Source organism: Acomys russatus, chromosome 4, assembly GCF_903995435.1.
Source record: "Acomys russatus chromosome 4, mAcoRus1.1, whole genome shotgun sequence".
NCBI classification, from domain to species: Eukaryota; Metazoa; Chordata; class Mammalia; order Rodentia; family Muridae; genus Acomys; species Acomys russatus.
Genome location: NC_067140.1, coordinates 48,864,528 through 48,888,322, shown reverse-complemented (window position 1 = coordinate 48,888,322; position 23,795 = coordinate 48,864,528). Strand labels below are relative to the sequence as shown.

Sequence of the window (23,795 nt, the reverse complement as noted above, 5' to 3'; positions counted from 1 at the left end):
AGTCCAGCAGGCTTATGATAATGTATATTAAACAGGACAATGACTTTATATATAATGTGGAAGAAAATTAAAAAATGAAGAACCATAGAGGGGGAAAACTTTAAAAATTGTTAGCAGTTTCTCTCCTGAAATGGCTAAACAAGTCTATTTCAGTGTAACTAATAGTAGTGTGGTGCCAAAGAACATCAGCATTGGTAAGTTTTGAAATCTTTAGTTCAAACATGATGACCTGAGAATGAGATAATAAGAATGTGGATGAAGTTCTCATCAGGAAACCTTCCCAGGAACTCCACTTCTACAAATATTCAGGGAACAAGGAAAGAACATTAAATAAAAGTTGCACAGAACACACTGGAAACCGTTATCACCCAAGAACATCACCATGGGCAATGTAATGACATGTAAATATAGATATATACAGTTCATTTATGTATTTTCTGTGGCACTGGGATTCTAACTCAGAGCTTTGCACATGCTTGGCCAAGTGCCCTGATGCTGACCTACAACCCAATCCGTTCATGTAACTGTATAAAAATGAACAGGATGACCATGATATACCAAACTCACTAGTAAATTATCACAAGAGGATTGAGGTACCTACTGATACAAGGGCAAACAAGTTCTTTCTTCTAGTTTGAAGAATAAGCCAAGCTGGGTATAGTGGCCCATGATTATATGCCCAGCAGTGGGAAGCTATGGCAGGAAGCTTGAAAATTTGAGCCTGGCCTATATAGTGAGATCCTGTCTACAAAACCCCAAACAAACAAAACAAAACAAGAAAACCCAACCCGGCCTGTGGTTTTAATGCAGTGCACTACTTTTACATTTGAGTATAAGATTGCTTAGTTTTGGACCTTCGCAAGAATGCAGGGTCAAACATAAGACTTCTAGTATGGTTTTAGAAGTATAGTACATTTACAACTTTCTGAGGTGGATGATAATTTATCATTGGTGCTACATGTCAACACACAGTAAGGAATTGGGCAATGGCACATCCTTGTACCAGTTAGCTCAAACTGGGGTGCAAAATCACCTTAATTCTCCAATAACAATTTGGGGAAACTTGAAGTATGCCTTTATAGAACTGAATCAGAATGACTTAAAAGAAGTTTGTTTTCGTTCAACTGCAAGAAAGAAAAATTCCAGAGTGTATTTGGATTTTGAGACTCTACTCTTATACTGAACTTAGTCACTGTGATGAAGCAAATACACTGCTGTTGTTAGCGCTTCCAACAACTGCATTTGGATATTCCTAAGCCCTCAGATCACTGCTAATGAACCATACTGTATTGGTCTGAGGAAGTTTCTTCTTGCTACGCAGTTAGCTGGGGCTTTGATTCTCAGAAGATGGAAAAGATTGCTTGAGAGATAGTATCTACTAGAAACTCAAGTATATGTGGTAGGACAAATGGGAGTGCCAGCTGCCGCAGAAGCTCACAGAAACTATATATTTTATAAATACCCCTTAATTAAAGAATTTGATTTCAAAGATAAAGCACAATTTGTCGTGTCACACACTAGACAACAGCTGCATCACATTTCATGTCAAACACAAAATCTGTAAACATCCATATCAACCTATATTTAAAAAAAAAAAGAGTTTTACCTATGTGTGAGTTCCTAGCTCTACCTCCTCATTGTTGAGATTAGAGGCAAGCACCACCACAGGAGTTTTTAATGTGAGTGCTGGTGATCTGAACTTAGGTCCTCAACTTAGTTTGTTCACTTTTTAAAAGTGAATTTTATCTTTAAAAAGCTTCTTCTTATATAAGTGACAAAACCAAAAATATAAAATATTTTAAGAACTATTAATGTACTAATAAATGTCTGCCAATGTTCTGCTATCTGTTGGCTTAGTAAGTGTTAAGTCAGAAACCCTTACTGTAGAGGCCAGAGAGTTGGCTCAGTGTGTAAAGGCATCTGCTGTCTGACACTGTAAGCAAGCCTGTCAACCTGAGTTTGATTTCAGGAGGCCATTGTGAAGGTGAAAGGAGAAAACCAACTCCATAGTCGTTCTCTGACTGCCATGTACGCACCACGACATTTATGCCCATACACATCACATATACAAAATGAATTTTAAAAAGTAAAATAAAATAAAAAAGATGAATCCATTGAGTCTTCTTGTTGATGTGCGCTGAAGCAGGGTCTCTGAAGCCCAGGCTGGCCTTAAACTTGAGCTTCTCAAAGACTAGGATTAGAGAGATGTGTGCCAACACTGTGCTTAAAAAACTTGAACCTGAGTTGGGTAAGATGGCACACACTTGTAATTCCAGCACTTGGGGAGGCAGAGGCAAGTGGATCTCTGTGAGTTCGAGCCCAGCCTGGTCTACAAAGTGAGTCTAAGACAGCCAAGGCTACAGAGAGAAACACTGTCTCAAAAAACAAAACAACAATAACAACAACAACAAAAAACCCCTTGAATCTGTACTCAGTTAAGATAACCAATGACTTTATGAATAATATGCAGAATTATATTGCTAATTTTAAAAAACATTTAAATGCATCTTCTTTTAAAAGCAAGCTAATATAAAAGGGGATTTCAGAGTTGACAAAGGCTAAGAAATTCTATCTATATAATAGGGTAAAAACCTTTATATGCTAAAAACACTGATGTTTAGCAAGTCAACAGAACATCTGTTTACTAGAAAACCCTACTCCTTTCTTTATTCCCCATGAAGATAAAAATCACCTTTTTGGGGCTGGAGAGATGCCTCAGCGGTTAAGAGCACTGCCGGCTCTTCCAAAGGTCCTGAGTTCAAGTCCCAGCAACCACATGGTGGCTCACAACCATCTATAATGAAATCTGGTGCTGCCTTCTGGTCTGCAGGTGTATATATGCAGGCAAAACATTGTATACATAATAAATAAATAAATATTTTTTAAAAATCATTTTTTTGGCTGACTGTAGCAAGTATGTATGTACAGGAAAGTATTGGGACTTCTGTTGATGGTGGTATTATCAAAGGGTCTCAGTATTTAAACTTTGTGGCCTGGAATTTGCTATACATACAAGGATAGGCTTAAAATTCTCATTCCCCTGCCTCGGCTTCCTGTATATAGGGATTTCAGGCATGAGCCACCATGCCTTGTCTACACACACACACACACACACACACACACTCACACACCATACAAATATAAATATAAATACATATTACCTTACTTAGTTCTTGCTAACTTTTATCTATTTCTAGCCCAAAGCAATTTTCCTCAAAGACAAAATACAATTATACTTGTAAAGTGAGCACACAGACTCCGTGGACTGAGGGTATGTTACTGTTCACTGATAGAGTCATCTGCCTACCATGCAAAAGGCCCTGGATTCTTAACATAGTAAAAACGGCAATCTTACCAAAGGCACTCTACAGATTCAACACAATCCCCATCAGAAACTCCAACACAGTTCTTTACAGGCCTTGAAAGAACAATACTTAACTTTGTATGGAAAAACAAACTACCCGGGATAGCTAAAACAATCCTGTACAATAAACAAGCTTCTAGAGGTATCACAATCGCTGATTTCAAGCTGTACTACAGAGTTGTGATAATAAAAAACATTTTTATTGGCATAAAAATAGCAGTTGATCATGAAAGTGAATGGAAGACCCAGATGTAAACCCACATAACTATGAGCACTTGACTTTTAATAAAGAAATCAGAAATATACAATGGGGAAAAGGCATCTTCAACAAATGGGACTGGTCTAACTGGAGGTCTACAGGTAAAAGAATGCAAATAGAACCATATTTATCACCATGCACAAAACTCAAGTCCAAGTCCAACTCAATATAAAACCAGATACATTAAATCTAAATAGAGGAGAAAGTGGGGAACAGCTTTGAACTCACTGACACAGAAGACAACTTGAACACTAACAGCATAAGCACTAAGATCAACAACTTAATATATGCGACCTAATGAAATTGAAAAGCTTCTGTAAGGTAAAGGACACTGTCAATAGGACAAAATGGCAACCTACAGAATAGGAAAAGATCTTCACCAACTCCCCATCTTACAGGGAACGAATATCCAAAATATGTAAAGAACTTAAGAAACTAGCCATCAAGAAACCAAATAATCTAATTAAAAAAAAAATGGTGTACAGATCTAAACAGAATTTTCAACAGAGGAATTTCAAATGCTGAAGAAACGCAGAAATGTTTAACATCTTTAACCATCATGGAAATGGGAATCAAAATCACTCTGAGATTCCATCTTATACCTGACAGAATGGCTAAGATCAATAACACAAATGACAGCACATATTAGTGAGGATCAGAGGACACTCCTCCATTGCTAGTGGGAGTGCAAACTTGTATTGCCACTTTGGAAATCAATATGGTCATTTCTCAGAAAACTGGGAATCGATCTACCATAAAACCCAGCTATACCACTCCTGAGCATATACCCAAAAGATGCTCCACCATACAAGGACGTTTGCTCAATTATGTTCATAGCAGATTTATTTGTAATAGCCAGAAAATGGAAACAACCTTGATATTCCTCAACTGAAGAATAGATAAAGAAAATGTGGTACTTTTACACAAAGGAGTATTACTCAGCTGCTAAATTTGCAGGCAAATTGATGGAACAAGAAAAGATTATCCCGAGTGAGGTAACCCAGATCCAAAGACAAACATGAGTACCTATTAAGTAAATATTAGCTATAAAGTAAAGGATAGCCATGCTACAATCCACAGACCCAGAGAGGCTACGTAACAAGGAGGGCTCAATGGGAGAATGCATGGATTTCTCAGGGAAAGAGAAATAGATTTTGCAGGTGGACTGGGGGTGGGTGGGGATGGAAACAGGAAGGATCAGGTGAGGAGGATGAACCGAGAGAGTACTGGGAGAGACACTGAAATTGGGGGAAAGCTGCATTTTGGGGGTTAGGTAGAAACCTAGTAAAATGAAAAAACTCCCAGGAATCTATGGGGTGACCCTAGCAATGACTCCTAGTAAGGCTTCTAGTGGAGGGGTTGGGACACCAATCAGCCACAAAACCTCCAATCTACAACTTGTCCTGCCCACAAGATATGCTGGAATAAAGGTGGTGCAGGACTTGTGGCAGTGGCCAACCAACTTGAGGCCCATGCCACAAGAGGGAGCCCATGCTTGACATTGCCTGAAGGGACAGGAACCAGAGTCTGGGCACCCAGAGAACTATGATAAAACCAAACAGGCCCAAGGTGTGGGGCATGACATGATTTTAATCAGAGAAGCTTCATCCAGTAACTGTTGGAAGCAGATGCAGAGATCCACAGCCCATTATACAGAGCTTGGGGAGGCCTTCAGAAGAGGGGGAAGGAGGATTTTGGGAGCAAGAGGAGCCAAGGATACCACAAGCAAACAGACCAAGAACAAGCAAGGATAATAGGTGTTCAGAGAAGTCTGAACTGGGTCTAATCTAGGGCCTCTGCATGTATGTTGTGGTTGTGTAGCTTTGTTGGACTGCTCTTAACACTGAGGAGTGTCTCTGACTCTTTTGCCTGATCTTAGGACTCTTTTCCTCCTCTTGGGTTGTCTCATCCAGCCTTAATATGCCTAATCTTACTGTAACTTGATATGTCATGTTTTGTTGATATCCCTGGGAAGCTTACCCTTTTCTGAAGATCAATGGAGGAGTGGATCTGGGGGAGAGGGGAGGTGGGGGGAAGGGGTTAGGAGGAGAAGAGGGAGGAAAAACTGTGGCTGGGATATAATATATAAAATAAAATTTAAAAATACGGACACACACATGAACATACACATGTACAAACAGAAAAGAAAACAGGACCAAGTGGTTCCCCATGAAGTAGATTAATACATTTAAATTGGGGGGACTGTTTTCAGAAATTAATATGTATCTTTTGTGACTTGAAAGATGAGTTTATTTAAAATCACTGTCATGACTCTCGATTACTTTTAGATAAAAGAAGAAAACACCCAGCGAACATTTTTCAATTCTGAGAATTTACATGTTTCACACATTATTGAAAATACTCATTGCATTTTATAAACAGTCCTCACTTTTATGGATTTTATGTGGAATGCAGAGACAATATAGCAGAGAAAAACAGATGTAACAACCGTTAGAGTCATATGCTTCGTTTTGGTAGTTTAATTTTGTTGCAGCACATTCATAACCCAACTGCCTAAAATAAAAGGAGAAAATGGGATTATTTTTATTTTAGAACTATCTATTTTGTGCTATGCTATCAAAAATAACTCTGGAGTATATTAATTATTTCTTTATACAATCTAGGTCCAAATATCCCATAGCTTTGCTTAATTCCTTAAGATATAAAAAATAGAAATTATTTGCCAGGCTTTGTGCTAAGCATTAGGGATTAAGAAAATATAGTCTTCCGGCCTTACGGGTCTACCAATCTGAGAAGACAGTCAACCATAGAACACTGGTAAGTTGTGATAAGAAAACAACAGGGGTAAGGAGTATCTCCCTGCACTAGCCACAGAGGCTACAAAGACTTCACACAGAACTGCGAAGGCCAAGAAAGTGATTAAACAAATGAATCTGGGGCAGAGTGCAGGAGAACAAAGCGTTTTTCAGAAGCACAGTATACCCAAAAATCGAACCAAGTGCGTTCTGTCTTGTAGGGAGATGCCCCACATGGTAGAAGATGACCCTATTCCTACAAGCTTTCCTCTGACCTCCACCACCATCACCCACCCCACCCCTGCAAAAATGTTACAAAAAAAAGTTTAAGACTATCCACAGTGACTTAGCAAGCTTATAGCCACTGTGGGGTACTGAAATAACATTATCTCAAAAACAAATTACAAACAATTCAGTCCCAGGTATTTTGTTGTAAGAGATAACAAGACACCACACTTTTAAAAGATTGTGTGTGGAGGCCAGAGGACAGTCTCCAGTGTCATTCTCAGGAAGGTCTGGTTTTTGGTTTTTTGAGGCACAGATCCCAAATAGGCAACGCTGGCTGGGCAGCCAGTGAGGCCCAGGAGTCTACCCGTCTCCTTCTTGTACCTAAGATCACAAGTGCTTACCAAGTGTGGTATTTACGGGGTTCTGGTATTATTATATTTTTTTAGATTTAAAAAAAACTTTATTAATTTATTCAGATTACAACTCAATTGTTATTCCACCACTTGTATCCTCCCATTCCTCCCTCCCTCCCACTTTCACCCTATTCCCCTCCCCTAGGTCTATGACCGAGGGGGACCGCCTCCCCCACTATATGGTCATAGGCTATCAAGTCTCATCTTGGTAGCCTGCTTATTCTTTCTTAGAGTGCCACCAGGTCTAAGGGGAGGTGGTCAAATATGGAGCACGAGAGTTCATGTCAAAGTCAGTCCCCGCTCTCCACATAATTGTGGAGAATGTCTTGTCCATTGGGAAGATCAGAATAGGGGTTCGATGTTTACTATTGTATTGTCCTTGGTTAGTGCAATAGTTTGAGCAGGTCCCCCTGGGCCCCGATCCACCCATCATGATGTTCTTCTTGTAGGTTTCTAGTACCCTCTGGGTCCTTCTATTTCCTCATCTCCTATATTTCTCTTACCTAGAGTCTCAGTAGGATGTCCTCACATCTATCCCAATCTCCTGGTAAGTGAAGACTTTCCTGGGACATGCCTTTAGGGCTGGTGCCCAATTATAAGTGAGTATATACCATGTGAGTCTTTCTGCTTCTGGGTTAACTACTCATTATGATCATCTCTAGTACCATCCATTTGCCCACAATTTCGGGATTTCCTTGTCTTTAATAGTTGAGTAGTATTCCATAGTGTAAATGTACCACAGTTTCTTTATCCATTCTTCAACTGAGGGGCATTTAGGCTGTTTCCAGGTTCTGGCTATTATGAATAAGGCTGCTATGAACATGGTCGAGCAGGTGTTCTGGTATTAAACTCAGATTTTCATGTTTGCGGAAGAAGCACTCTACTGACTGATATCTCTGCAGCCTCTCTTAAGAGGCCTTAAAGAGTGACACAGTAGTACAATTTATGCCTTACAAATTATCCTAGTGCACCATGTATAGAGAATGAGTTTTAGAGATACAGACCAATGTCAGGGACAAAGAGGTTGCTGGAATAATGTAGTAATCCCTCTAGTTTAATGGAAGGAGAAATAAGGTAACAAACTGAGAAAAAGTTCAGGGTTGCATAACAGTAATTGATAAATGATTTAGAAATAGTTCAATAGTAAGAAATTTGCACGTTGGCAATAACTTATATTATGGATATTCAGTAAGAATGCAAATCCAAGACCTATTGAGACTGTTAATCTATATAGTAATACTGTGGATGAAGAGAAACAAATACAAAATAAGGCCAACTCTAGAATAGTTTTATCTAGGATGTTTTACGATGTTCCTATGAATGCTTTCAATGTGCAAGAGAATATACAACTGTAAATCTTGGGGTGATATGTAAGACAAGATGCATAATGATAAACAATGTTTTCTAAAACTTAAAAAAAAAAAAGCATGTCTATTTGATCAACCAAAATAAAGTTTCTCCTCTACTCCTCAAACGAGAACAATTAATGCAGATGCCAAAGGAATTGACAGGACCAAATGATGTTTTTAAAGATGTTTTTCAAATGGTAAAAAGTAAAGAAGTGAGGAGGGGAGGGAAGGGGAGAGAAGAAATTTGTACTTGAGCAGGTGTATTTGGGGGTTGAATCTTTATCTAGACTTTGGAAGCTGTCATCTGAAAATGGTATAAAGAATAAAAATTCTGCAATATCAAAGCAACAGTTTTATAACAAATTTTGAAAAAAATACCAGCAGTTGTGGTGTTGCCTTTACTAAAACTACTGGTAAACAACAGCTGTATCTTCTGTTTTGTGACTAATTGCAGTCTTCAAGGGAGAACATGGTTGATTTAATGTTCAGTATGTATTTGTACTTACATTTTACTAACGTTTGGTTTTTAAACAATATTGTTAGCTCAATGGCTTGACCCAGAGAAAATTATAAAAACAGAATTTTAATATACTATTAAAAATGCTAAATGTAGTATTGGAAAATGTACCCAATATGCCAGATACACAATATGCAACGTTCATTTCTATTGCTATAGTGTTGTTATTTAATACAGATATATTATAAATTAGAAGAATGTCATGTGTAAAGATGAAATTTTCTTGTTCTTTTTTTTTGACCAGGCTGGTCTGAACTGGCTATGTAAATCAGGCTGTCCTTGAACCTACAGAAATCACCTGCCTGACTCCCAAAGGATAGGATTATAGGCATGTACTACCTATATACTATACCTATATACTGTATGTTCCTGTCACAAAATGAAAGGTGGGAAGAGTAGAATACTGGGAAGATTTTATTTTACAATTTAAAAATTAAAAAAGAATGGATATATCAGTAAACACCTATCAACACACAACACTATTTCCATCTGAAAGAATCTAGAAAATATATCTATAATCGAAGTCATGTAGTTAAGTTCCCTCCAGATGACTCAAATGTGTTTAGAGTCATTAGCATCTAATTCTTAGTAGACCTTAGAGTTTAGTTCTAGTATTAGTACTCCCTAGATGCTTGCATCCAAATTCCCACATTTCAGGATTTATACACAAAACTGATGCTTTTTTAAATTGCTGCCAAAAGCTATCTTTGAAAACTATTTGCTAATACTTGCTTTCTAAGTTAAAGCCTCCTTCTGATCATGACCACATACTGCAAAAATCCATTTACTTTATCTGTAGTGGGTGCAAATTATTTGATAATGATTCTCTATCACCTCTATAATCTAGTTGTCCCTACCTTTGCAAAGTTACCAAAGTACAGAAAACTTAAGAAGGTAGAAAAGCTGAAAAGGCAGAGACTTTGGGAAATTCCTGTTTGGTATTCTATTTAGCAGCACAATAACAAAAAAGCACATGAATACGGTAACCGACCAACTTGAACTAGGGTACCACAGTGAGTAGCCCTAATGTGTTCTTTGGCTCTTTGGTAGATATAGCCCTATCCTAATTAAAATGTAGTATGAAAGGACTTTAATAGTAATAAAAATATTCAAAAATACTTCTTTCATCCACCTGTTGTCCAAGGATCTTACAGTCACAAATCAGCAACTTAGGTGCAAAGGAACTGCAGTGTGTGCTATGGAATAGCACTTAAATATGAGGCTGCTTTTTCCATTGCTTGGAGCATACAAAATGGAGCATGCCATTTTACTCAATGTCAACAAACATACATGTAGGCATACAAATTCCATTAAAACAATAGTATTGTTTCTTACTATACTTAATTTTTATTGATACTTCATTTACTTGAAGTTTGATTTTTTAAGACACTGTCAATAATCTGATCCATATTACTTGATACTGTGCAAAATTTACAAGGTATGTTAGATCTTATTTTAAATACTTTCTCTTCAAACCTGGAAATCTATACTGTCATAGAAATCAACTACACTATATCTCTTTGAGAAGTAAACTATACACACCACATTCTTTATGATCACAAGTTGAATTTATTAGGTGGATACCAATAAGGAAGATGCAATCAGAAGCCAAAGAATTACTTTGTGCATGTGACAAGGTAATGAAGTTAAAAGGATTAGACTCAAATCCTTAGACTCAATAGCATCACACTCCAACCAAACCACGTTAGCCTGTCCAAATGGTTCAATAAGAAAATGAAAACTAGCACTCGGAGGCAGAGGCAGGTGGATCGCTATGAGTTCGAGGCCAGCCTGGTCTACAGAGTCAGTCCAGGACAGCCAAGGCTACACAGGGAAATTCTGTCTCAAAAAAACAAAACAAAAAACAAAACAACAACAAAAAAAGACGTTGAAAACTAAAGGACTAAGATGAAAGAAAGACTGTATTTCCCATCTTAAGGTTTCAGAGATGATGGAGACGTATGAAATTCCCACATTCTGAAAAAGGACTTCTTAGATACCTGTCAATCACAAAATTGTGTCACCTGGAATGGCTCTAATCTGAAGATATAATAATTACTACAACCAACACCCATTTCGTGGAGTATATAGCTATCTGGAATAATAGCTATACAAAACAGTGAAGTAACACTTTAGACATTTTCATAGCAAGAAGAGATGCTGGGGAGGCTCCTCAGTAGTCACTGTTTAAATGTCAAAGATGTACACTGGGATATGAAGAGAAAGTCCATTTATCTGTTCTGGAAGCTAGCAAGCCTTATCAAAGGAAGGTGATGGGTGGGTCAGCAGGAGTGGTACTCAACTGCAATTCCATCTAAGACAGGTACAATCCAAACTCTTAAGACATTCCAGAACTGAGCACACTGATACTTCAAATGGTTATATTGAAAAACGAAAACCGAAAGCCACTGGCACCTAGTTTGCTGGGACCTCACACTAACCATCAGAGGAGGTAGCGATGCGATGTGCTGGGCGTGAAGTGCAACATCAGCATCAACTGTAAACAATTCTGAAGTACTGTATGCAACTTTTCAGAACACATTTAGTGACAAAAAATTAGGTTTCATATAAAATTAGAATTAAAAAAGCAAAAATAGAAATATTTAGTAAATTTACTCAAATGAAGTTTAAATGTTACAGAAATGAAAAATATTAGAACTTATATACAATAAAAAGTGAATATAAATTAGCCAACTCCATGAACATTTCCAGTTAAACATTCATACAAATACATATTCACCTTTTTTCTTTATATAAGAATGACACATATAAACATAATATGAAGATTCTGGGAAAAAATCAGAGATACTAAAAATTTATCAAGTTTAAAAAATGATGTAGAATATATTTCAACAACAACATTCTACATGAATGTAAACCCCTGATTTAATTCCATGATTTTATCATGCCAGAAGCATGGTTGCTTTACATTTTTAAAAAATGAGATATTTGTATTATAACACATTGGCTTATCAATAATTAAGGCATTTGTACATAATATCAGTGTGGACAAAAAAATTTAATATTACTTACTATGATGTTTTAAACTTTCAAAGTCTTTTCAACAGAAGAAAATAGCTGCACACATTTAAGTGTTTCTTCATAAAAGTAAAAATTAATGATTGGTCTTTACAGTTCCTGGTAATAAGTACTGTCTTGTTTTTGCATATTATAAATGATATTCTTATGTAGGACTGAGTTAGGACCCAGCAGTTCATAACAATGTTACCGAACAGCCATATAAAATCTGCATGCAACAAAGGCGAACAGTCTTCATAGTGCATTTTCACCTCATTGAAGTTGAAGCTGCTCCTTCTGGATATTTCCACTTCAATGTGAAGTAGATTGTTAGGATTTCATTAGTGGTTTTATTATGTGGCTTTTTAAAAGACAAAAATAGGTTTTGTTTCTTCCACAGTTCATAATTCTCAGGAGAGACCTGCTTTTGGAAATCATATAATCCAGCGCTGTCTGAATAACCAAACACTCTTTAGAAGATGAAATCTCTCAATGCAGCTGTAATAAATAAGCATCTACATCCTTAAAGGATAAAACAAACATTCCATTAGTTAATAAAGCAAATACAAACACACACAACATGCTTTATTTTTTAAGTCATGTAGCTTCTTAAAAATTTATTTATCTTTATTTTATGTACATTGGTGTTTTGCCTGCACGTGTGAGGAAGTTGGATTCCCTGGAATAGGAGTTACAGGCAGTTGTGAGCTGCCATGTGGGTGCTGGGAATTGAACCTGGGACCTCTAAGAACAACAGTCTTAGGTACTGAGCCATCTTTCCACCCTTCACACAACCTGCTTTCTTTTCTGCTTTTGTTTCTTAATTTGTCCTAGTTCCCTTTGAAATCTTTAAAAGACATGTTATTCATAATTTTTTATCTTCATTTGTTTATCACAAGGTCTAGCACATAGAACAAGTTCAATAACGTTGAGCAAATACTAAATGAATGCTTTTGTTCCTGTGCTCAAACAATTCTGCTTTGTAGTTAACGTTTGCAGAAATTCTGTTAAGTGCTATATAAGCCAAAGCCTAAAGCATCATTTGACAATATCATCTCTTTTATTTTCAAATTTGATTTATTTTTATTTTATGTGTATGGATGTTTGCCTGCTTGTACGTATGTGCACCACATGTAGGCATAGTGCCAAAAGAAGCCAGAAGAGGACACTGAATCCCTTGGAATTGAAGTTACAGAAAGCTTTAACCCGCAATGTGTGTACTAGAAAAGAGAACCTAGGTCCTCTGTAAGAACAATACTTGCCCTTAACCACTAAGCTACCTCTCCAGATCAACTCTTCAACCTATTATAATCTGCTCTGATTTTTAACCTGGAAAAAAAAAAGATATAGAGGAGCAGTCAAGGATATAGCCACTTACTCATGCCCCAGCAGATAGCTCGTAAAACAAAAAACAAGGCAAAAATATATACAAGTGAACTAAGAGGTGGTGACACATGCCTTTAATTCCAGAACTTGGAAGGCAGAAACAGGCAGATCTCTGTGAGTGTGAGGCCAGCCTGGTCTATAAAGAGAGTTCCAAGACAGCCAAGGATACACAGAGAAATCCGTCTCAAAAAACAAGCAAACCAAAAAAGATATAAAAGTGGAATGGGAACTTGGGAGAGGAAGGGTGACTGGAGGTGGCGAAAGGATGAGATCAGCATGACCAGACTGTACTATACATATGTATGGAACTGTCAAAGAAAACATTTATTTTTAAAATGACACATTATGGGCTGATATCATAATAAAGATTTTTATTATAGACTTTACATTGAAACTTTAATTATTTGATAATTTTCACTATCATCATAGTATCTTAAGGCTATGTTTATAAGAAAGCTTTTCCTTTGTAATAAAAAGAAAATTTAAGTTAGCTAGGCTTGGTAGCATATTCCTCTGATCTCAGCGCTTAGGAGGCTGAGGCAAGAAGATGGTGATTTCAACAGCAGGATGGGCTTCGCAGTGAGTTAAGACTAGCCCTAACTACACAGACCTTGTCTTAGTAACCAAAGATTAAAAAAAAAAAAAAAAAAGTAAGGACACAATGCTTTTCAGCTTTACTAAGATCTTCACAGTAATGTGTTATGTATATTTTAAAAAAACAAACAACTTCAGAAAAATAGAATTCTGTTTATAAGACTATAATCATTAAACATTCTGAAGGGTGTTAAAGAAGATAAATTTGAACAAAGTATGATGACATACAAAACATTAATTGAGTCAATAATCAGAGTAAAAGTAGTGAATCAAAAAAGAATTCCTGCTAGACAAGATGATATACACCTGTAATCCCAGCACTAGGAAAACAGGGGCAGGCAGATTTCTGTGAGTTTGAGGCCAGCCAGGACTACATACTAAAACAGCCTCAGGGGGAAATAAAAAGGACGGGGGTGGGGGTGGTGGGGGTGGAGAGGAATGGATGGGGGGACAGGGGAGATGGGGAGGGAGAAAGGGGGATGGAGGGGTGTGCGGGTAAATCTCCTGGGTACAATCACCTATATAGTGACACATTTAATGCTTGATCTCATTTGTTTCTTTTTATATAGGTATCCAAGGAAAATTTCATGAGCCCCCTCCTTAATCCATACAATGTTTTTACTTCCTGGTAACTAACTACTCATAACAGCAAATGCCCAGCAGTGGAGTGAAAATATTTCCTACTACTAATTCTTTCTGCAATTACACTATCAATGTCTTCTAGAAGTTTAAACAGTAAAATCCAAACTAGCAATGTACCTTTTTCCTGTAACAGACAAGCGTATCAATAAAAATCAGTATTAAATTCATGTATAACTCTTAAATTACAAATATAGATTACCTTAGCTATATTACCAGTATATCCTGGAACCAAAGTAAGATGATTTTCCTGTTCCCATAATCTATTCAACTGTTGTTTTAAAATCTTAATATTTCTAAAAGGAAAAAGAAAAGAATGAAAAATGAAAAAAGAAAATAGATACAGATGTGCTTTTAATGTATATCAGCAGAAAACTATATGCTACAGTTAAGCAACTTCTTAAAATAATATGTGTCAGGCACAGAAATTAATGGATATTTAGTTGAAGTAGACAAGAAAACATACAGGCGTTTGTAGCATGTGGACAACTTTTTTGGGTATGAAGGAGAAATTCTGTTAGTCTACAAGGCTTATGGAACTTAACAGATACAAGTATTGTTCTCTGTTCCTCCCTCTTTTTTAAATACCGAGTTTTGGTAAGCAGCCTAGGCTAGCCTGAAACTTGAGTTCTTTCTACCTTGGCCTTCCCAGTGCTGGGATTACAGGCATTTTCTGCCATGCCTTCCCAGTGCTGAGATTACAGGCGTATTCTGCCATGCCTTTCCAGTGCTGGGATTACAGGCGGGTTCTGCCATGCCTTCCCAGTGCTGGGATTACAGGTGTGTTCTGCCATGCCTTCTCAGTGCTGGGATTATAGGCGTGTTCTGCCATGCCTGGCTTGAGTCCAGTTCATTTGGGGGAATTCTCACATATTTTCACGCTAAGGCAACACTCAAATCATAATGATTGTAATAGTTTTTGGAGACCAGGCAGGATATTTTCATTCCTTATTGCACCAAGGGCAACTCCTTTCCTCTCCCTTATTGGCACAGTGCATGTGAAGGTTAAAGCACTGCTGTGTTGACTTCCTTCGTGAGGGAGGGGTTGCGATAGGTGTGCTATCTTACACTCTGCACTCAGGAAGTTGGGGCTGGAAGACTGTGAATTTAAAGATGGCCTTGGCTACACAGTGAGACTGTCTCAGAATAAAACAAACAAAATAAAAGGTAGGGTTTTGGCAGAATGGATGCAGAGAGTTATAGGGCTCTGTGAGGTTTTTCATAAATATAGAGTGCCTCAGTTTAATATTTCTCTGAAAATGAAGAGAATAAAATTATAGAATGAGGATGACAGAATAAACTCACTACTTTGTTTATCTAAGATATTTTTCCATAGAAATTTCAGCAGAAATTACCTTTGAAGCTACACTTACCCATCACTTATAATTTCTGATTTAGATGAGAGTTCTGACCACCACCTTTTTATTACTGCTTGAAGCCAGTTTAAGCCAACAATCACATATCTGAAATGAAATATTGTGACAAAATTTAAGTGCTTTCATATAATAAGCCTTTAAAACCAATAATATTCAAGTCAGGTGCACATGCCTTTAATCCTAGCACTCTGGAGGCAGAAGCAGGCAGATCTCTGTGAGTTTGAGGCCAGCCTGGTTTACAGCATGATTCCAGGACAGCCAGGGTTACACACAGAGAAACTCTATCTCAACAAAACAAAATAAGAAAAATATATTTTACTACTACTTTTATGATCTACTTCACAAAGTCACAGAAATTACACAACCGTTTATAGATGCTTTTCTAATTGCTCTTTAGTGCTTATACTCCTTTCCTAACCATACTATAAACTCCTTAGAAATAGAAAATAAGGCTGGAGAGATGGGTCATGTGTAAACACACCTGACACCAAACGTGACAACCAGAGTTAATCACTGGAATTCACATGGTGGAAGAAGAGAACCAACTCTTACAAGTTGTTCTCTGACCCCCCACACTGCCACAAGAAACAAAATGTTAAGATTTTTTAATTAAAAAAGTTATCATATATACGTATGTACGTGTGTGTGTGTGTGTGCATGCGTATGAGCCCAGTCTCCTACCATATACTTATAAAACACAAATTTGAGAATGTTGAAAGAGAAAAAGGAAATTGAGATTTAGATTAGACTTACTCTTCAAATTTGCTCTGAAGTAAAGACTTTACTAGAGGAAGTAAGTCTACACAGCAGCCAAGTGAGATACATTGCTTTTCTTCCTGTAAGCTAAAAGAAATTCTAAGTTATAAAATTATGAAATGCTTATAATCTGTTTTTAAGGCTTATTATTTTTTTCTGAAAAAATATTGTTTTTACCTATTGGTTAGAACAGGAAGGCAATCTACCACAACTCCAAGGTCTTCTATCCTGCAAGTACAAAACAGACACCACTGCTTAGAAAATTAGAGCCGAGGTTGACTTACATTCACGTTACAATCTCCATGTTCCTTTGGAAGCATTCAATATTTAATAAGTAAATACAGTATTTATTGTGAGTCAAGTACTCAGAATATGAAATTCCCTTTATATTGGACAGAGCTTGCTGTCTGATGTCTGGGTGGGTGTAGGAGGCAGCAGTGGATCAAAGAGAGACAAGCAAGTAACATAGATAGAGCAGGGTGCTGATGAATAATGCTGTGGAGGAAAAGGGAACAGTAAGAGGAATGGGAAAGATGAACTACAGTAAAGTAGTATTTGAGAGACTTTTAAATACAATGAGAAGGGTGATGCTTTTTTTCCCCCCAAATGGTAGGATTCCCACATTTAGTTTTACAGATAAGAAGAGTCATAACCAGAAAAACTAACATCTTTGTTCCATCTGATAAACGTTTTCTGTATACTCATCACACTTAAATTAGTGATCAATGTAATGTACACTATACTGTCTCTATGAATGCTAAACACAATGTTTAAATTTTAACCAATAAAAATTTTTTAAGTCACTTATCATATCTCATTAAAAATTACTCATGAGAAACAGAGACCAAAAAGTCACACTCACCTCACTAAATAAGCAACAAGTTCACTTATACTTCTCTTTCTCCAGAAAGTCAAAGCTACATTCAGTCTCAAATTCCTGCTGAATAGAACCTGGGCCATTGTCTCGTGGTCCTGAGAAACCTGAAAGGCAATCAACTAACTTGTTAAAAATCACACTAAAACATGATACCACCTCTTTTTTTTTTTTTTTTTTTTTTTAAAGATTTGTTTATTTATTATATATGCAATGTTCTGCCTGCATATGTGCCTGCCCGCCAGAAGCGGGCACCATATCTCATTATAGATGGTTGTGAAACACCATGTGGTTGCTGGAAATTGAACTCAGGACCTTCAGAAGAGCAGCCAAGTGCCCTTAACCTCTGAGCCATCTCTCCAGCCCAATACCGCTTCTTTTTTAAAATGAAAACAGTCTGGTAGACACAGCTTTAAATTATGCAAAGGTAACTCCTTATACTGGCCCTCAAAAAGTAATACTCTAATTGGCAGTTAAATACAGTGAATAAATGATGCGAACAAATTTAGGACCTTTTCTCTCCTCCCTTCTTGTTATCATTTTTTTAAAAATCCCAGCAATTTATACAATAAGTTACTTCTAGCTGACCTATTAACCCAAGACAGGGTTTCTCTGTGTAGCATTGGCTGTCTTGGACTTGCTATGTAGTCTGGGCTGGCCTTGAACTCACAGCAATTCGCCTGCCTCTGCCTCCCTGAGAACCTATGCACACTTTTAATACTAAAATACATATTGACTTCATTTAACAAAAAATAATAGCATGTTTTTAGTCTTTACATATCACTATTTAGATTATTTCTGATTTTTCAATTAAAACTGTTTCTGTGAATGTCATGGTGTGTACAGATACATGCATTTGTACAATTACTTTCCTTAGGGTTAATTTTATAGTCAAAAGAGGTATATTAAGCAGGTTTGCTGAGTAAGGTCCCCACTGGGCAGTTCTCAGGATCCAGCAAAGCTCACTAGATAACAGGCTACAGTGATGTACTTTTAAGGCAAACTGTCTCTTCCCCCTTCCTTAAGTTTCTCCTTGCCGACTTGTTTTGGCTATTTACAGCAGCCAATCAGGCATTTCATTCTATTTTAGGTGTTGCTAATTTAGAGACATAGGGGGTTAGTTTGTACAACTGTCTTAGGGAGTTAATCATCATTAAAATATTTATGTATTCAATGGGTGGCTATCTGCTAACAGAATAGCATTGGGTGCGGGGGTGGGGCGGGGGGGTGGTTGAGGAGATTTGACAGGAAATCAAAAAGAAACCCAAGCAACCCAGTAGTAGAACAGGAATAAAGTGAAGCTAAAATTGACTTACCTCAGAGAAGAAACCACTGTATTTTGATGATGGGCTTTCTGTCTGTGAGGAACCAGAATCACTGGCATTAATGACAAACGTTCGATTATCATGGTGTAAGTTTTCAGGCAGATGGCCTGCGCAAGCCAGTTCATTTTCTTTATTTGCCATGTCACAGCCCCCACTTTTAGGGGACTGCTTAGTTCTGTAACAGAGACTTGGGAAGGGATGGCGAACTAACTTTCTGTGGTTGAGCACCTTGCGCAGTTTATCTGGGCTTTTCACGGCTTGTCCAACTGTTCTGTAAAAAGAATTTATTAAGTGAAAAAAAGAAAAAACACAAAGAGAAGATTTTAAATGGAGATTTAATTGGTTACATTTTTAAATTGTAAGCCACTAAAATTAGAAGAAAGTAATTTTTAAAAGTCATCTCTGAATTTGAACAGATAGAACTGATGTATTAGTGCAGAGCCCAGCACAGAGGAACTGCTTGATAACAAGTTAACTTATTAATTATAATAAAAACAATATTTATTTGTCTTATGTCTTCATTTTTAACCACCTTCAATATTTTTCTACAAACTTTAAAGAAGCTCTTACCTACTTATGTAAGCAGCCAACTGTTTTGGAGATTTCTTAACCTGAAAATCAAAATTAAACAATGGTATCATGTTTAGTTATTTAATAGAGATATATAAACTTTATGACTGATGTCAACAACGCAGTTTAAAGTTCAATAGGTTTTTTTTGGAGGGGGGAGGTCATGTTTTCTTTGTTCTAATACCAAGGTTTCAGCCACAAGGGACAATATTGTATTTTAGTATGTTTGGCAAAGCAACATTATCTACCTCCTTTTTTCTTAAAAAAACAATATTTGACATATATTGAACTTAAAGAGTACTTAATAAGTCAATTCAAGTTTAATGTGGTTTAAAGCAAATTATTTCACTGCTAATAAACCTTTCAGTGAACAAAATGCATCTCTGAGTTCCTTGTCAACTAAAAGATTTATATTATAACTTATAAAAATAGCATACTTGCTGACATTTTCTTATATAGGAATATAATAATAGGTATGCTCCATTAATTCTACTTAACCTAAGAGACAAAACTGTCTTCCTTACCTCCTTCATGTTCTTACTGGTGAAATTAGAGATCCTCTTTCTAGGAAGATCACTGGGATGATCCTCAAAACAATTACAGAAGTTCCGTTTTTTAACATGGTGGGTATCAGATGCCATAATCTCTTAAGTGCCTAAACAAAGTAAAAATAAATAGAAAATTTAAAAAGTAAAAGAACCTGATATTTTATACAATCTATATATGCATACATTAACAGCTCTGTGCTGTGCAAATGTGCGTAACACTGTGTGTGTCTCTGTGTGTATGTGTGTATAACAAATCTTTAAGGCTGACTTGAAACTCAATGTTCCAACTTTGCCACCGCTTCCTAAATTCTAGGAATACAAATGTAAACCTCGTTTTAGATATTTCTGAAACCTGAAACACAAAAGAAGCACAACATATGGTTCCCCAGGAAATTAAGGCTCTTCACCTTCTATGGGCTAAAGCTTAGTCAGGAGGCTGGTTTTGTTGTAGAGTGAAAAGCAAGACAAACCACAGAAGCTACACTATAAAACGGTCTCCATCTTAAAAAATGGATTAATTACTTCTGTCCTTCTGAAACTTCATTAAAATGAGAAGGAAAGAGTTTTTAAAAGCATATTACCATTATGGAGAAAAAGAAGAGATAAGAGCAACAATTTAGAAACCGCCAAGGCAAAGTGGTAACTGACTTGGTAGGTCTTTTCAATATGACATACACATTAAATTCTGCATTTCAATATAACGCAGATAATAAAATTCTAAATCAGCAAAGAACCATGTAAAGCAGAATCCCCACAAGATTTAGAAGCTGACACTATCAAGGTCATCAGGAAGTCAGGATAAAGGTAACCCAAAAAAACATGCACACTGACTGAATATCCATTCAAGGCACAGTTAGATCCATGAAACCCCTTTTCAAATCCCAGCAAAAGACCAAAGTGGTCTTTATTGTTTGCTTGCTTTGTTTCTGAGGAAAGGTCTTGCTTTATAGTCCAGGCTGGCTTCATATTCCAGATCCTCCTTTGTACCTGGGCCTCTTGATTGTTGGAATTACAAGTATGTGCCCGGACTACAATTTTATTCTATGAAAAATGTAAACTCAAGTTCGTAGAATAATATCAGGTACAAATGAGGTTGAAAGAACATATTCTAAAAAACAGGAGTCAAATAAAAGTTTACATGCTAAATCTAAAACCTCTTTATCTCCTTTCTTCCACTTGACTTATGAAGATTTGCAATCAAGCTCAATACTCCAAGGGGAACACAAAAGATGATTCCTTGGGAACTCAGACCAGCCCCACAGTAAATCAGACATACATACATACATACATACATACATACATACATACATACATACATACGAATCTATGGGCATACAAATATACACACACCCCTTAAAAATCACAAACAAGCCGGGTGGTGGCGGCGCACGCCTTTGATCCCAGCACTTGGGAGGCAGATGCAGGCGGATCTCTGTGAGTTTGAGGCCAGCCTGGTCTACAAAGTGAGTTCAGGACAGCCAAGGCTACACAGAGAAACCCTGTCTTGAAAAACCAAAAAAGAACCAAAAAAACAGAGGTTCCTCTATGTTGTTTATGGTGGTGCTTAACTGTGAAAGCTAACAAAACTTACACACACACTAGGTGTTTGTTAACTTAGGAGTAGTGGCTTGTGTCTGTAATCCCACACTTGGAAGCAGAAACAAGAGGATCTCCTTAGGTTTAATGCCAATCATGTATATAAAGTGAAACCCAGTCTCAAAAACCAAGCACAAAAATGTTAGAAATGAAAATCAGGATATATTAAGACTCAAAACAAAACAAGCAAGCAAGCAAGCAAACAAACCACAAAAAACCCCTCAAATTAATGAGAATGTAGAGGTGGCTCAGCAGCTCACAGCACTAGCTAGTTCTCGTAGATGACCTGGGTTCAATTCCCAGCACCCACAAGATAGATCACATGTTCTGCGATTCTAGTTACAGGGAATGATACCCTCTTCTGTCTTCGGCAGGCACTGCATGCATGTGGAACAGACATACGTGCAGGCAAAACACACAAAAACGTAAGACAAAGAAAGAAAACAAAACCTCAACAGAAGTTGAAAGAGAAATTTGAGGGTATCTTCCAGAGCACAAGGGCAAATGATAAAAAGAATCAGAAGATAGGTTTATAGGAACCAACATTCAAACAAAAGAAGTATAAGAAAGACTATATCAGAAATCAGTGAGAAATTTTAAGAAAACTACACAAAATTGAAGGACAAACACTTCTAGATGAAAAGGGCTCCGTCTGAGTCATGAATGAATGAATGAAAACAGACTCAGAAGGTCCATCGTCTTCAAATTTCAGAGAGTTAAGAAAAATTAGAGAAGCTAGCATGATTCAGTGATTTAAGAAAATGGATTTTAAAAAGTAGCCAGGCATGATGGCATACATTTTTAATTCTATCTCTGTAAATGGAGGCCAGCTTAGTAATTTACATAGTTCCAGGCCAGCCAGAGACCCCATCTCAAAACAAAACATCCTCTACCCCCAAAATTCAGGAAACTTAAAACGTCCTATTTAGTCAAATGTGAGGGTAGCGAAATCACCCAACATTCAAAACAGTCCTTTCCAGTAGCAAGAATGAAACACACACACACACACACACACACACACACACACACACACACACACACACACACACACGATAAATGGATTCTAACATGAGAGATGGGAAGGGATTCTCCAATCTACTCTGAATGGTTAGAAAGCTTAGAAGAAAATTATTCACAAAAATGAAGAGAGTTTAAAATAAAAACTGGGCTGGGCATGTTGACACACATCTTTAATCCCAGCACTCAGGAGGTAAAAGCAGGTGGATCTGACTTTGAGCCAGCCTGGTCTACAAAGCTACAAAGTCCAGGACTACACAGAGAAACTCTGCTTCAAAAAGCCATAAATAAATGAAATAAATAAAATACTGGATACCCAGAGAGAGAAAAAGAGGGATGGAGGTTGATTGGTCAGCCTCCAACTCACAGCCATTTGCCTGTCCCTGCTTCCCTGAGTGCTGGGATTACAGGTGTGCGCCATCACACCTGGCTATGTTCTTGAGTTTTTTAAAAATTATTTTTGGTTCAAAATATATACAAAGGGAGTATTTGTAATAACTGTAAATGGCAAAGGCAAAGGGAATTAAGAGACGTAAGGTTTCTACATAACTTTACTCAAATTGGCAGCAGCAGTAAACAAACTATTGTGTGTTTGATACTGACAGCACCAATAAAAGGCTATACTAAAAAACTATAAATTAAAAGAGTAACAATATTCAAGTAACTCATAGAAAATCAAAATAAAGAGGCCAGGCGTGGCGGTGCACGCCTTTAATCCCAGCACTCAAGAGGCAGAGGCAGAGGCAGGCGATCACTGTGAGTTCGAGGCCAGCCTGGTCTACAAAGCGAGTCCAGGACAGCCAGGGATACACAGAGAAACCCTGTCTCAAAAAACAAAAAGAAAAAAAAAATTCAAAATAAAGAAAATAACCCCCAAAACCCTCAAAAACCAAAAAAGGTAGCCCTAAGCCTAACACACAGCAGTTACCTTTTCCTTATTTATTCCTTATTTTAACTGTATTATTTGTTGGTATGCCATATGTGTCTGTGGAGGTCAGAGGACAACTCTGTCTGGTTCTCTCCTTCTACCATTACATGGGTTCTAAGGACTAAACTCAGTTGTGAGGCTTGTGCTGAGCAGTCTGGGTAGCTCTTATGTTATTTAAATGGTCTACATGCACTAGCTAAAACCCATAAATGGGCATAGCAGATTAAGAAACATGACCTCACTATATGCTGTCCATTTTATGCTGCTTAATTTTTGTTTTTC

At 37.2% G+C, this 23,795-nt stretch overlaps 1 protein-coding gene across 2 annotated transcripts in view; it reads right to left on the bottom strand.

Moving 5' to 3' along the window:
* Nucleotides 1-5,971: 5,971 nt before the first annotated feature.
* The window catches only part of Katnbl1 (katanin regulatory subunit B1 like 1), a 45,229-nt gene continuing 27,405 nt past the window's right edge, over nucleotides 5,972-23,795 (bottom strand). Inside the window, exons 2-11 of one of the 2 annotated variants that reach the window (XR_007830516.1) lie at nucleotides 19,949-20,079; nucleotides 19,425-19,465; nucleotides 18,846-19,125; nucleotides 17,518-17,636; nucleotides 16,833-16,883; nucleotides 16,653-16,742; nucleotides 15,897-15,986; nucleotides 14,726-14,819; nucleotides 11,920-12,426; nucleotides 5,972-6,137 (exon numbers count right to left, since the gene is read on the bottom strand). Coding sequence is in view for 1 of the 2 variants with exons in the window: in XM_051144325.1 (XP_051000282.1) it covers nucleotides 12,394-12,426; nucleotides 14,726-14,819; nucleotides 15,897-15,986; nucleotides 16,653-16,742; nucleotides 16,833-16,883; nucleotides 17,518-17,636; nucleotides 18,846-19,125; nucleotides 19,425-19,465; nucleotides 19,949-20,065 (915 nt within the window). In the remaining variant the exon portion in view is untranslated. Of the gene's footprint in view, nucleotides 6,138-11,410; nucleotides 12,427-14,725; nucleotides 14,820-15,896; nucleotides 15,987-16,652; nucleotides 16,743-16,832; nucleotides 16,884-17,517; nucleotides 17,637-18,845; nucleotides 19,126-19,424; nucleotides 19,466-19,948; nucleotides 20,080-23,795 lie in introns of those variants that run through there. The other variant, XM_051144325.1, reaches the window with a different exon arrangement.